This window comes from Polypterus senegalus, chromosome 4 (assembly GCF_016835505.1).
Source record: "Polypterus senegalus isolate Bchr_013 chromosome 4, ASM1683550v1, whole genome shotgun sequence".
Taxonomy (NCBI): domain Eukaryota; kingdom Metazoa; phylum Chordata; class Cladistia; order Polypteriformes; family Polypteridae; genus Polypterus; species Polypterus senegalus.
The window spans coordinates 89,089,100-89,105,196 of record NC_053157.1 but is presented as its reverse complement, the minus strand read 5'-3'; the positions used below and the strand labels follow the sequence as shown (position 1 = coordinate 89,105,196).

General features: G+C 38.2%; 1 protein-coding gene and 1 long non-coding RNA gene across 2 annotated transcripts in view; one reads left to right on the top strand and one right to left on the bottom strand.

Moving 5' to 3' along the window:
* The window catches only part of si:ch211-197n1.2 (EF-hand calcium-binding domain-containing protein 6), a 129,121-nt gene that overhangs the window by 71,246 nt on the left and 41,778 nt on the right, over positions 1-16,097 (bottom strand). Inside the window, exons 6-8 of the mRNA XM_039751004.1 lie at positions 14,343-14,480; positions 6,508-6,641; positions 3,397-3,539 (exon numbers count right to left, since the gene is read on the bottom strand). Coding sequence (XP_039606938.1) covers positions 3,397-3,539; positions 6,508-6,641; positions 14,343-14,480 — 415 coding nt within the window. The remainder of the gene's footprint in view (positions 1-3,396; positions 3,540-6,507; positions 6,642-14,342; positions 14,481-16,097) is intronic.
* LOC120527515 lies at positions 1,058-16,061 on the top strand. The gene is made up of 4 exons (XR_005633350.1): positions 1,058-1,120; positions 14,754-14,930; positions 15,601-15,648; positions 15,866-16,061. It is a non-coding gene; the product is annotated as an uncharacterized LOC120527515 (long non-coding RNA).

Genomic DNA, 16,097 nt, shown 5'->3' with positions numbered 1-16,097 from the left:
TTCCACGTAATTTTCAAATTGCCTTTACTTTCTGCAACTCTAGAGTTCTGAGTTTGAAATCTACCTTAATATCTACGTGTTTTCATGTTGTTTTTTTATTGTATTGATCAGTTTACTGACTGACTGATCTGTTTGTATATTGCATGATCTCTAACTTAAAAAGTGATGACACATTCAGCTTAAGTCACTATATAAAATAAAGACTAATTTCAGAAACAATAAAATTTTTTAAATTGTGTACAGGACAGGTGAGAGTTTTTTGTGCTGTTTACTAAAATTACACTTTTGCAAATTTAGTCACATTTTTCTTGGGATTGATCTTATAATACCATTTAATCAATGCACCTCCCATGGCCATGCTTTGATCCTGTCTCCTGACATTGTGTTCAAAAATTGCCGAACTTCTGATATGGACTCTTCATTTCATTCTTTCTCTATCTGAAATTCTGAACATACCTAATCCCAAACAACAATCATAGGGACAAGAATCAACTCACTCATACTGGGCCATTAACTTGCATTATTGGGAACCTACACACCCACAGTGGCTGGCTTGGGATTACACACCGCCTCCTAGAACCCTAAGCATGACATTACCTACCACTCTAAATATAAAAACAGTAAATCAAAAATATTAATGGCCCAATGGTATCCCATCTCCTCTGTCTTGTGGGATTTCACTTCACTGCTGTTCAACACCAATTTATCTGTGAGCTCTTACTGCTTCCTTTATAATTAAAGTGCGACCATCCAGTGATATTTTCATAACGAAAACGAGAACTAGAACTAAAAATATTGCTTTTCGTTTTACAAGAATGAGAACTGAAATCAAGGCAAACAGAGAAACTAAAATTAAACAAAAATTAAAATTTGTGATATGTGAACGAACTAAAACGAGAACGAAAATTGACAAAAACGAAAAAAATAGCAATAGCATTTTCGATCACTCCGGTTCAATCGTTCAGAGGGGTTGTTTGTAGGTCGCCGTGAGCGTTCGTTACGTTGCGTTGTTTACTATGCGGTGATCTTGTGCCTTGGGCTTATTATAGTCACGTGGCACAACTTCCGTAAAGATCCGTTGTTTGCTTGTTGAGCGCATTTGGCTCATCGGGACGAAGCAGTAAGTACGTGTAGTTGACGATGGCGAGTTTTTCACAAGTGTTTGTGCGTAGAAAGCGAAAAAGTAACGTGTGAAAATACTTTAATTACAACACATATAATAATAAAAGGAAATGTAGCGTGCTAGGAGAAGAAGAAAAGTGTCTCGGGGTTTCAGTGCAGGGCCGGCTGGATCAGTGCTTAGTGGAAGTCTGGCACTTCTCTGGTAACATGACTGCGCTTCGCACAGGGACGTGAGGTCGCACCTGTCATCATGAAAAGTAAAAAAAAAAAACTAATAATTATAACATACAATAAATGTGTTCACTTGGCTGTATGATTCTAATAAGTATGATCATTTTATAGTCAAAATCGCTGAGTTTGCGCATTCCGTGATCAAATACAGAGGAGAAACGCAAGGAACGGCAGCGACGGAGACGAGACGAGCCCCATCTTGGAAAGCGCTATTCCTCAATGCTGGGTTGATGCACATTCAATTGGACCGTGCCTGTTGCTGTCTTTCTGTATGTCGGCAATGTAATGTTTACACGCACGTTTATTATACACATGACTTTCTGGCTAAGATCTTTAATGAATGTGTGTGACATATTTAGTCTTGCTGATAGACATAAAACCGCAGCGAAAAGACACGAGTTGAGACAGACAATACTGTGCCGCAGTACTGAAGCCCAACAGGTGCTTGTTGCTACTGTTCTACGCAGAGACTCTCGGCGCCAGTAAGTTAGCGATATCAGAAAGTCAAGTGCACTGCAGCGGTCAGTTTATTTTTTTATTTCGACTGACTGCCAAAATGGAAGATTAAGACTTTTAAAGCTAAATGAAAATAAGGAGGACTTTTACAAAAAAAGTGACGGAGATTTTCGTGGAGAAGGATAGGCGCCTGGACTTCATTTACAAATAAAGGTAAGACCATAAACGGTTTTCAATTGTATAAAAAAAAAATGGGCTCAGACTAAGAAAAAAAATCCAATATTTAAAAACGACATTTTGACCGTAAATAAAATATTCTTTTGTTTTTCTTGTTATCCACCTATTGCATGGCTGCACTTGGGTCCTAATCTGGATCCTGAGTTGGTTTGTCGTGTGGTGGGTGCGGCAATGGGCTGTATCAGTGCATGCTCCTATCCTCCTCCTCCGTTTGTTGAACAGTCTGTATTAAAACTGATTAAAGCATCAGAATTAAAAGCTTTTAAAAACAACTAAATATTTCAACTAAGGTCAAAATTGAAATCCAGTTTTTGTACACCATTCTATACTTTCACTTGTATCGAATGAGTTTGAATTGTGAAATTGCAACAACAAATTTAGAACACATTGAGGGTGCAGAGCAAATGCGCTCTCTCCGCTCTCTCTCTCTCGCCGCTTTAAATGTCACGTTCTTTCTTAGCCAGACATGTACCTTACCTTTGTGTGTGTAAAGAATGCTGATGAGATTTGAAACATAACCAGTAGTCAATGTGCATGCTGCCAATTGAATAGTGAATAAGCTACTCTTTTGGATTCATATACTGTACTGTATTTGTAAATCTAACTCTGAAGGAGTCCGTGCCTCACCAGCCATGAACGTCACCGCGCGTCAATGCTTCAGTACTGGCAGCAGAAATCGTCAACATACAGTCTGCTGGCGGCAGTGGATAGGACCTTGTCTGCGCACCTGGTCGCTCGTCAAGCGAATTGTTTCACTGTGTGGCTATCTGCGCAATGCAACATGAAAAAATCTCTCGAAATGCGTGCTTGTTTAAAGCTTAACAGCAACGTGCTTGCACAGACTGGTTTCTTGGGTTGAAACATTTGATCTTGCTGACTGTACTCATGAGGCCACTTAATCTGTTTCATCATTGATAGTCAAGGTGTGTTTAACGGCATTATGAACTGTGTGTGTATTTTGTTGACTGAAACATAACTGGCATTGAAATATGTGTAGGCGGGTATTTGTGGTCTTGCAACAGAAAAAAAAACTAAAATTGTACTAATATTATGTAAAAAATCCAAAACTAAATACAATAAAAACTAAAATTTTAAACACAGACTAAATAAAAATTGTTGACTCCACTGAAAACTAGAATGAAATAAAAATTAATTTTATAAAATAAAATAAAAGCTAAAACTACAATTAATATCAGAACTGAAATATCACTGCACCCATCTTCCAAGTGTGATACACAACATTTATCAACGACCACAAAAAGAATGTTGAGCAATTTTAATGAGTGTAAAACCTGTTCTCTCTCCATCAGTGATGGCTGTTGGGCAAATGCCTCACACAGTCCTTTTTACCTTGTCTGTTTTTCCTGGATCAAGTTTTCCAAACTCCTTCTTCATGCTTCGAAAACCTTCTCGAAATTTGTCCTTTAGCCACTTTTCAATGGTTATGGAGGCCTTCCGCTCTTCTTCTGCTTTTGAAAGTGTCCTTGTTGGTTCTGGGAGAAGCAACACAGGGACAACAATTATATGTGCAATGATCAAAATGCACATTAAATGGGCCAGTGGAGCCATTGCAGAATCTGTGCATAAGCACCAAGTACTGCAATTAGCTCAGTTGCTCTATCTCATCTAATTTACTAGTAATATTAGTAAACATAAGTATATATTAAAAGAGCATAATCAAAGGTTTAATGTACATGCATGGAATCAGTCTGCTTATTATATTGTAGTTTGGTATTGTGACGATTTAATTAAACTTATGAGACTTCATAAAATCAAGACAACTGCTTTAACCCGCCGCGATTCACATTACTGTATATCATGATGATGATCTAAAATTAAACAGCAGAATTCAGATGAACAAAGTTTTAAGAGCATCACTTCCCTTTAAACACATGACACTTCTAAATATTTGTTCTGGCTTCACATGCAATGTCAGTGCTTGTCCTTCCACTCACTGAAAAGATGATTTTGCAGCAAATAATTTTAAGTAAGTAAGTGAAAGGTAATGCTGCCTTGAAACATCAGGGTGTCAGGAATCATTTTTGCTCTTATCAGATTTTTTTTCTAAGAAATTAAATGCTATTCTGGTATCGACATTATTGCGTTGTCATTTTATTATTTCTTCCTGTGAGTACTGTTGTTGTAGAGGTGGATTTATAAACTGCTCAAAAAATTAAATGCCTTTTCAGACCATCACTGATCCACAACCAAACCGGTCATGCTGAACGATGTTACAGACAGCATAACGTTTTCCACAGCTTCTCGAGACCCTTTCACATCTGTCACATGTGCTCAGGGTGAACCTGTTTTCATCTGGTATACCAATTCTGGTATTCTATGGCAAATGCCATTCAAGCTCCACTGTGCCAGACAGTGAGCACAGGGCCCACTAGAGGACGTCGGGCCCTCAGGCCACCCTCATGAAGTCTTTCTAGTTGTTTGGTCAGAGACATTCACACCAGTGGCCTGTTGGGGGTCATTTTGTAGGGCTCTGGCAGCGCTCATCCTGTTCCTCCGGTCCTGCTGATGGGTTAAGGACCTTCTATGACCCTGTCCACCTCTCCTAGAGTAACTGCCTGTCTCCTGGAATCTCTTCCATGCCCTTGAGACTGTGCTGGGAGACACAGCCAACCTTCTGGCAATGGCACATATTAATGTGCCATCCTGGAGAAGTTGGGCTATCTGTGCAGCCTCTGTATGGTCCAGGTATCGCTTCATGCTACCAGGAGTAACACTGACCGTAGCCAAATGCAAAGTGAAAATCAGTCAGAAAGGATGAGGAGGGAAAATGTCAGTGGCCTCCACCTGTTAAACTATTCCTGTTTTGGCGGTCGTGTCATTGTTGCCCCTCTAGTGCATCTGCTGTTAATTTCACTAAAACCAAAGCAGCTGAAACTGATTAACAACCCCCTCCACTACTTAACTAACCAGATCAATAGCCCAGATGTTTCATTGACTTAATGCTATACTCTGATTAAAAAGTGTCCCTTTAATTTTTATGAGCATTTTATTTACACAATGGCAAACAACACATTGAATGTTAAAAAACTGTGGTGTACCAAGGTATTCTACTTCATTCCATGCCCTACTTGCACACTTTATAATTAACTGTACCAATAATGCAATGCAATGCAATGCATGAAGGACTTGCAAACCAAACAAGGGAAAACTTATTTCATTATTTCATTATATTATATTATAGAATTTATGAGAATATAAGAATGCAATGATAATCATTTTGACATTAAACCTAAAATATAATTTACTTCACATTGTCATTAAAGTTAATATACATGCATTGTTTGTACTGGCTCCTGTCCATAGAAGGTTCCTGCCTTGTGTCGGAAGATGTTGGGATAAACTCCTGTAATGACAGTCCTGAACTGAAGAAACCAGGTTCAGGGAATGGAGGGAATCACTGATTGCTTATTATAATTCTAAAGCTGGGTGGCATACAAAGGTCAGCCACAACATTAAAACCACTGACAGGTGATGCAAATAACATTGATTATCTCATTACAGTGGCACCTGTCAAGGTGTAGGACATAATAGGCAGTGAGTGACCAGTCAGTTCATTACGGTAATGTGTTGGAAGCAGGAAAAATGGGCAAGTGTAAAGATCAGAGCGACTTTGACTTGGGACAAATTGTGATGGCTAGAGGGTCAGGTCAAAGCATCTCCAAAATGGCAATCCTGTGGAGTGTGATGCTCTGGGCAATGTTCTGCTGGGTAACCTTCGGCCCTGGTATTCTTTAGATGTTGCTTTGCCATGTACCACCTACCTAATGATTGTTGCAGACCCTGTACACCCCTTCATTGCAAATGTTATTCCCTGATGGCAGTGGCCTCTTTCAGCAGGATAATATGTCCTGCCATGCTCCAAAAATGCTCAGGAATGGTTTGAGGAACATGACAAAGAATTCAGGATATTGACTTTGCTTCCAAATTCCCCAGATCTAAATTTGGTTGAGATTCTATAGTGTGCTGCCAAAACAAGTCTGATCTATGGAAGCCCCATCTCACAACTTACAGGACTTAAATGATCTGCTTCTAACGTCTTGGTGCCAGACACCACAGGACACCTTCAGAGGTCTTGTGGAGTCCATGCCTCGATGAGTCAGAGCTGTTTTGGAAGCACAAGTGTCACTACACAATATTAGGCAGGTGGTTTTAATGTTGAGGCTGATCAGTGTGGAGGTGTAGGGTTTTTATTGCTGTTGTCTCAAAGCTGCAGGAGACTATACAGTAAGTATACATTTGCCCTGTAACTGACTGGCAAATCATCTGGGGTTGGTCCTTGCCTCTCTGTACGTGGTAACCAGAACAGACAGTTTAAAGAGCACAATAATAGAAGAGATGAATTGAAATCGCATTGTTAATACTTATTTCTCACTTTCAGGCATATTGTTAAACTGCAAGGTATAAGCGCTAACTTATAGGCAGTTTAGTTTTCATTCTTACTTATCAAGCTTTCCATGATATCTGAGTTTCCATCTTGTTTTGCAAAATGAGTCGCAGAATTGTTGCGAAAATCAATGCCAAGCTGCTTCATTAAGGTTTCTCCCTTGATAATGCCAAGTCCTTCTTTATCATATCTGTTAAATGAAAATATATTTAGAAATTAGTATAGGAAGAATAGTATAGGGGCTATAACACTCAGTGAAGAGCACTATACAAAAATAAGTTGTATTGAACATAAAACAGAAAGTCAATAAAACAGCCCTCTAGTATAATTGTATAATGAAGACCTCCTCAAGTTATTTTACAAATTAAGAGTTGTTCACATATTTCTTTCACTTGGAGCAAAGGAAGCCATAATAGATACAGTTAGAAGTTGAACTGGCAATCCTAAGAATCAAAGTTGAATACCTTGGCCTCCAGAGTACTACACACAACATTTCCATTTGGAGACAATTTGAGAAGTACAAACTAAAGATGTTGTTCACATTTGAAAAGAAAGAACCACTGAACAATAGAGACACTAATAGCATTTAAGTATGGCTCCAGTCTTTCTCCAGTGTGTTTGGTTAATCCATTTTCTTCCATAACTTTACATTAGGTTTTTAGCACCACGTCTGTCAAACTATTAATAAAACGTTTCTCCATCAGCTCATCAGAGCTCACTGTTTCCATTAACAACTGGCCATCAGAATATTCTGCACTACTTATCAACCACATACTGTATATCCAATATGAATATATCGGAAATGAAACACTAACTGCCTCATTTTCTGTAAATATTTCTCGCTATTATAATAAAAAAAATGTTTGGAGACGAGACTTTTTATCCTACAACGAGACTTTGTGCCAAGAGATTTAACCATGCCCAGGGCTGGAAATAAAAGACTAAGAGTAGATGACAAAATAGAATGTTGTAAAGAATTCAAAAACATTGGCACAATGCACATGCAGAGCTGTATAGAGCTAATGGAAGTATGAAAATTTGAAAGTCTCAAAAAAAGATAGTAAAGATCGAGTTAGCACAAACAAACGGAAATTATTACTCAGTGAAAAAATGGAACAGCGAAAAGAGATCAAATATATTGTTCGGATTTAAACTTTAAGTTGGAAACTTTAAGATGTCATCAAGGAAAAGTAGTGTTTCTTCCCAATGAAGAGGCGTATCCATGAGAATTAAAAGATTGGTTGTTTGGTGAAAGTGAAATCATGTGAGAGAAAATTGCAAGCCCCGCAAGACTAGACTTTATGCAAAGAGATTTGGAAAAGTTCTGCCCACATCTAAAACATTTACAACCACGCACACAGTTCAATAATCTCTCATTTGTGTGAATGCTATTGTCAGACACAGTTCGTCTAGAGATAAAGAAACGATATTTACTAATGGGCAGTTGTACGTTGCATTGTCACAATGTAATTTCAAACACGGAATCAAAATTCAATGAGATATTGATGAAAAGGTAAAAGCAAAAAGAGATCAAATATATGGACACCAGTAAACCCCTGATTCTCTAAAGAATCGCAAATCCAAGAATGGCAATCACTTTCTGTTCCCTCCGATCTTTGGAGGGATGAAAAATGATGGAGGGTGGGAGCGTCCTGTGAAAGTTTTCATTTAATTAAATAAATATATTTGTTCTAAAATTAACCAATTTATTAAAACTAAAATTGAAATGTAATTGTTATATCATTTAAGTCCAAAATGTCTTTGAGTTGCTGCACTTATAAGTAAAACAAATATCGGAGTGCAAAGGTTTAAATGAAGTAAATTGGAAACAAAACATTCCTAAAATGGTAAATTCCAAATAGTTCATCAAAAATTTCCTTATAAACATCATTTTTGGTAAAGATGGTTTCCTGTCCTTGAATTAGCTCCCCCTGGTATGGCATGGTTAAAACCTTCGCTTTAACATCACACGAATGCGGGACTATTGAAAAGGCAACATAAAGTTGTCCATGTCCAAATACAGGCTCAGATAGGTAAATCCCTACTTTGTCCATGGTTTGTCCTTGGAATTTGTTGATCGTCATGGTAAATGCAGCCTTAATGGGAAATTGCCATCGTTTAAATTTAAAAGGTAATTCCAGGTCAGAACTTGTAAGGTCAATTCTGGGAATCAAAACAGTATTGCCAGTATGGGATCCCGTAAGCACTTGTGCCTCAATAACATTTTCTCTCATTCTGTTCACGACCAACTGTGTACCACTGCATAAACCTTGTTTAGTATTAAGGTTTCTAATAGCATGACTATTGTGCCTACTTTAGGATTAAGATTGTGTTGTGGTAATCCGGCCAGGCTAATACAATACACATTAATGACAGGTTGGACTAGTCTCTGAACAGAGTTAAACTATATAAGAAATCACAGAGCAGGCTCTTCTTCCTTACTATGGGAAGTGACATCCTTCACATCTTCTACAACTTTGTGATGGCCAGTGTGATTTTCTATGCTGGGCTGGTAACTTCAAGAAAGGCCCACTGAATCAACAATCTAATTAAAAAGGCAGGCTCATTTATGGGAAAAACTCTGGACCTCCTGGAGGTAGGTGCAAAAGTGAAAATTAAAACAAAACTGAGTGTCATTATGAAAAATGCTGCACATTCTCTCTCTGACACACTGACAATGAGGACTTTCACCCAATGAGTTATTCAGCAGAAGTGCATCAGGAAATGCTTCTGGGGCTCCTTTATACCAACAGCAATACCCCTGCATTGGTGAGGAACCCCTGTGACTGGTACTTCTCTCGTTTTTTGTTGAAAATAATTAGCAAATTATTGTTATTATTAAAGTAAAACAAAACACTAAAATGTTTTGAAAAAGAAGCAAAAATACAAAAAATCCATCATCTTGAACTGCTGACACATTCCATATACACTTCTATGTCTCTCTGTTATAAAAAGAAATCCTGGAAAGCAAAAGCAAGGCGACGATACGTGATCTTCTCGGAAGTTCTTGGTAGACATTTAAAAGACCCGCAAGACAAAAGAGACTTGCCATGGAGCGTCTCGTGGGGATCATAAACATGAGACTTGGTGCCAAGAGATTGTCCCAGGGCCATCTTGCGGGGACGTGGAACATGAGATTCTTGAAAGACACGCCCTACTTACAAAATATATATAAGAGCACACCCATCAAAAAAGAGTCAGTTGCAGTAAAAGCACATAGTGCACACCGATCCTGTGCTCTCAACATATATAAAGCATATAAGGACAATACGGAGAATAGAGACACAAAGGTGTTGGAGAGAAAAAAAGGCAGATAAGAGATTATGAAAGCAATGTAATTCGAAAGGCTCAAACAAACGATGGCACGATACACATGTAGAGAAATGGGCAGAATATGAAAGCAGTAAAATTTGAGGTGAACAAAAGGTGATTAACCATCAGAACCAGGTGTAATAGAAAAAAGAGCAGGACAAATCGAGGTCAGAAATAAAAGGCAAAGAGTGGACAACAAAGTCTTTTTGCATTCGCATCATTCAATGCACAAAACGTAGATTTACACAATAATAGACCATACGCTATGAGAATCTGTGGTCCCAGAATAGTTAAAGCAACGACAAGTTGAATTTCAAAGAATACACAATTCGGTCAGGTGTATATTTATGAGCAAAAAAGCCAAGCAAAATGACACCTTTTATTGGCTAACTAAAAAGATTACAATATGCAAGCTTTCAAGGCAACTCAGGCCCCTTCTTCAGGCAAGATGTAATACAGAAACTGTATTTCTGTATTACATAGTTTCTGTATTACATCTTGCCTGAAGAAGGGGGCTGAGTTGCCTCGAAAGCTTGCATATTGTAATCTTTTTAGTTAGCCAATAAAAGGTGTCATTTTGCTCGGCTTTTCTCTACATTCGTAATGGCTAACACGGTACAAAACCCTAGTACAACAGGCAAAAAGAAAGGTAATGTATATATTCCACGAATAACATTACACACCAAAGGAGATCGTGATATGCCATTCGTATTAAAATATTTACAGTTTACCATAAGAATAGCTTTTGCTATGACAATAAATCACAGGGACAAACATTAGAAAAAGTCGGATTATTTATTAGAGAAACAGAAACAATATTCACTCACGGGCAGTTATACGTTGCGTTGTCACAATGTGTCTCCAAAAAATATTGTTTTTAATGAAGCTTTTAAGTAAAAGTGCAAATAATGAATTGAAACAATTCCAAAGAAAAAAATAAAATTGTATACAGTAATCCTCCTCGATCGCGGGGTTGCGTTCCAGACCCCCGCGATAGGTGAAAATCCACAGTAGAAACCATATGTTTCTATGGTTATTTTATATATTTTAAGCCCTTATAAACTCTCCCACACTGTTTATAAATATTCCCGAGAGTTATACAGCATAATCCCGTTGTATTCTCTTAGGTATTAGGTAAGATTCACTGAAATTATGTATATAAACACACTGATATACAGTAAAACCTAAATATTTTAGTGTCTCCGATATCGCATGTTACAGCCATTACGATAGACGGGCCACCAGCAATAAATGTACAATGCAAGAAAATTTGTATACAGTAAATGTGTGTACAGTGACACTAAACGCACGCGTACATGTACTAAGTACTGTAAGTAGAAAATTAATTATGGTTACTCACCAACAACGACACGATGACTTGTCCGATAACAATGAGTTTAATTTTACTGCTCAACAAAGGAGAGCGTTACAGGCCTTAAAGGAGCCACTTCAGGCAATTGTGTAGCACTGCTGTTGTTCTTCTTCTGGCAGTCTTCAATGCAAATCCCTAAATCTGATTCCATCCGGACTACTGCCTTATTACATCCACTTACAACTCGTTTTGCACCCTGGTTAAAAGGACACTGTGGCTGTAGATCTTATATTCCTTTCCTACTTTTTAAATAAAAGAATCATAGCCTTCAACAAATCCAAAACGTTTACCTTTTTGGCAATAGTTAACATCTTCCATTTGCGCTTGGGCACGCCCCTGTAGCAGTAGCAGATCGCTTTGGAGCCATAACGAAGGGCTTGACTATGCACAAAGATAAACACAAAAGAGCACAACTCTTTACACAGCGAAACACGTTGATGCTGAATGAGCGAGACGAGACTTCCTGGTTAACACTGCATTCAGCAGGCAGGAACTTAACTGCGTGCTCTGATTGGTTAGCTTCTCAGTCATCTGCCAATAGCGTCCCTTGTATGAAATCAACTGGGCAAACCAACTGAGGAAGCATGTACAGGAAGTAAAAGACACATTGTCTGCAGAGCCCGCAGCAGCGAAAAATCCACGTTATATATTTAGTTATGCTTTCATATAAAATCCGAAAGTCAAAGCGCGATATAGCGAGGATTACTGTATCCGATTAACCAAACACAGGGGTTGGAGAGCGAAGCGAGCAGGGGGCAAAGCCCCCTAGTCGATTATAATGAACGGGGAGCAAAACAAAAACAATGCCACTTCTTATACATTTATGTTAAATTTCAAATCAAATATCTACACCTCACTCCTATCCAACTAAGGCAGCTGCTGCACGTTAAGACATCAGAACGCTTAAGAGGCCTGTTTGGTATTTTTTAGTGGAGCATTAATGAATTCTAGTCAAATTCAAAAGATTTAAAACTATTCTTTTAAGTAAAATAATAAATCCATTTTCTACTGGCTAATAGAGGATGGAAAAGGAGCCTTCTATTGAGTAAAAAAAGCCAATGAATGAGCAGCATAGTGTGAGATTTTTCTTGCCAGAATGTTTTCCCATCTGGGGTTACTCTAAATAATGCTGTCGATTGATTTGAAATAATTGTAAGTATATTTCTGCCTTTGCCCATCATAATTTGAGTGCAGGAGACTTCCAAAATAAATGTCCTAGCAAGGCAGGCATTGTTAATATTTGAAGTTTGTCCTGGATGTGGTTCTGATCATTTTAATTAGGATACATCAGCGCTATGTACACATTTCACCATGCCTTGCACAAATTGATGAAGAGGATATCTTGCCAATAGCTTAATTCCATTTATTATTTGAAATTCTAATTTAAAGGTCATATTCTCATTTCTGCCTTCGATCATTTAAGGTTGATTTTTTAAATAAGCTGTGTGACGGATGGCCGGGGCCCATTCCTGCCGGACACCATTGTCAAAGAAGGGTTGGGGGAGCAGATGTGCATAGGGCACTGCCTCCCCCGAGCACTAGAGGGCAGCTTCTCTGGGTTGCAGCAGCACCTCAAATTCCCACAGGGCTTTATTGGAATCAGAGTTTGGCAAAGCCCTGTTGGGTTCTGTGGGGGCTGCAGGTACTCCCAGGTGCACCATAAAAGGAGCTACCTACCTTCATTTGGGAAGCCAGACTCAGGAGGAGCTGACCTAAGCTTACCGGAAGAGGAGTGTAGGCGGTAGGAGACAGAAAGAAGAAGAAGAGAGAAAAAGAAGAAGTGCTTTATTGTGCTGTTGATTCTACATTTGTAATATGCTATGCAGATAGGAAACTTAGGAAATGTTTCCCACATCAGTATAAAAAAAATGTGTGTCTTGCCTGCCATCTGTCTGTGTCAGGTTTGGGGAGCTGGTGCGCCACCTGGTGGCTGCATCTGGTAAAGTCTGGTAATGCTTGCCTGTAACTTCATCATTAACACTTATAATTATTAATTTATAAATAGCTATCATGTGAAAGTGAAAGAAAAAGTGCCCATAAATGCAGCAAAAAATATGATATCATACCTAAATATCTACTTTGCTTTGAGACAACAGCAATAAAATCCTAATAACTCTACACTGATCAGCCACAACATTAAAATCACCTTCCTAATTTTATGGAGGAAACCTAAAAATATATTATTATTAAAGAATTAAACCAATACATTTTTAAATGTGATCAATAACAGTTATTGACAATTTACCAGCAATCTATTGGTTCACAATTTATGAAAGATAAGTCATCAATGTAAGATGCATTTTAAAGTGAAGAAGCTCCTATCTGATGTAATTAAACATGATAATCACATATTTCTGCCTCTTTTAACCTTTGCAGTATTCAATCAACAGAAGACTTTAGAGATTGAGACATTTACAGATCAATATTGATAATGGCTTTGCACTTGTTGAACTATTAAGATCCAAATTAAATCTTCCAGTGATACACTTTATCTTCAACATTCAAATTAGAATCTTTCATCTTTCACCAATATCTCTTCTTGAGGTGATATGAAGATGAGTGTGAATGAAGATTCAAACAGCATCTCCAGAGTATCACTGAACTTTTTAAGAAACTTACTCTTTAATGATCTCAGGGAATGACGGGCAAATACGATTTTCAGAAAAGAAATGGAATGCAGCCATTCATAAAATACACTGTAGTTCAATATGCACCGAATGCACCACAATTCAACTCAAACGTGTTCCTTGATCACATATGTCTCATCTACCTTTTTCTAAAGTGTACCTGGTGTAAGATCCAGGCCATGAGAAATGTCATCAAGCTCCTGCGTCTCAAGGTCACATGTTTTGAGAGTATGTTTCAATGTGCCAAATGTTTTGTATATTTCTGTGATATCCTTGGATATGAAATCACTCCCAACAACTTAACTGCAGTATTTTGAGTAATAACAGAAATGATGTAAGTGTGCTATGGTAAATCAGTTGTCATCTCTTACACCACACTACTTACACAAAGCCATGTGATTTAAGCAGTGTCACTTAGAAACATCAAACAGAATCTCAAAACAAAAACAAATCACACAAATGGTGTTTTGTTTTTATTTATGATACCATGGTGCCACAACACCCTCACAGCATCACTCTTCGTCTACATTTTGATTTAGTCACTGATTAATTGTAGACTATCATTTTCTTTCCCACCTACCTTTTCCAGAGTTTTTCAAATTCTTCCTCTTGCAAATAGAAGCCCAGTTGATTTAACATATTGTGGAACTCAGGGGCTACAATCCGGCTGCTTCCACCAGGATTCTTCTGGGGAATCAAATCCCCAAGCTCCAGGAATCTTTAGGGAAATAAAGCATAATGAATTTCTGTGATATTTCCAGGGAGCATATGCCACCATACTCTATGGTGTCTGTGTCTCTAATGCAGAACATTTATTATCTATCATTAAATATAGTGCCTTAAATATTAATTTAGCACTCTACATCAAATGTCTATCTGTTGTCGTGCATGTGCAGTGGGGGTCCATAGACAAGCTCAGTTGAGGTAAGCAATACCACACTGGGAAGAGAGGGGGCGCTGTTGTTAATAGTATCCTGTCCCTTTTCCACAGCCCAGCAGTGGCACCCAGTCAGGGTACTTTCACACGACTGCGACTTCCTGAACAACTCCTGCCTCGTCTGGCTGATGTGTCATATGGGAAGGTGGCGTCTTTAAGCAGACCTGGATCTGAGTCCACTAAGAGCTAGAGATGCGGACCAGTGAGAGCAGAGAATGACAGTGCCTGCAAGTATGACCTTAAGTTTGTGTCTTTATAGTTGTGCACTTAAGCACCCTTTTCTGCCTTTTTATATTCTGTATAATTAGGGGTTACCAAGGTGGTGCCCAAACATTTCTCCCAGCTTCTGACTAGTTCCTCACCGCCAGCCACATTGTTTTTCTATCCAGTCCTCTGTAATATACTGTACATGCATTATTGCTCAATATAGGATATTAGAGGTGATACAACACTTGGACAGAAACATCAATAGTATTTCCTTAAATTTATTATACACAATGGTACAATGAAATAAAAATACAGTACTGCACACAACATTACACATTGTGTCTAATTTGTTTCTTGGTCTGGTGTGTGGCAAAATTTCTCCATTTTGTTTTAAATTTTGCTGACCATGAATGAAATACTGTGCCCCCAAAATCTGAGCACAGCGAAGGGCCCTCCTAACTTATGGGCACAATGGGCAGTGGTCGGGCCCCCAGGGGCATAGTGGCCCTTGATGTTTCTGATGCCTATGTATATTTCTGTTTTGCTATCAAAACAGGGGCCACAGCACACACTACTTTGCTTGAGGGCCTATGATGCTGTTCAGATATCCCTGAGCACAGGAAGATTATACAGGTGGCACAATGAACATTGACAGGTGGCAAATGCAAAATAGTGAACTTATTTTTGTTTGCAGCAAATTCAAGAAGTGGTAGTAACAATGGACTGAACATTGACTGAGTTGGTAAGTAAGCTGCTCCAGATATGTCCAATATGACCCGATTCTCTGGGCTGTTCATCCCAACATGTACAGTATGTGTAGGCCACAGACAATTAGTGTGATATCATACATGGATCTATTATTGCAAATTTAAAACATTCATTGCAAACAGTATTTTTTTTTAAAAAGTACAAACTTCTGATCCTCTAATTCTTAAAGAGCTTTTTTTTTTCTTTTGCAGCATTAGGGCACAATCCAAATCTGGGAGAAACGCTGGTAATTTCAGAGAAGTCACATAATACATTCAGATTATTATTGCTGTACAGTATATTTGCTGTAGAAGTTTCAGAATACAGTCACATAATAAAATAAATAACATCTAATAAACATGTATCCACACATTTCTAATAAAATTACAACAAAATTAACTTCCAAAATACTTGCGTGTCTTATCATCTTTTCCCAATTCTGAG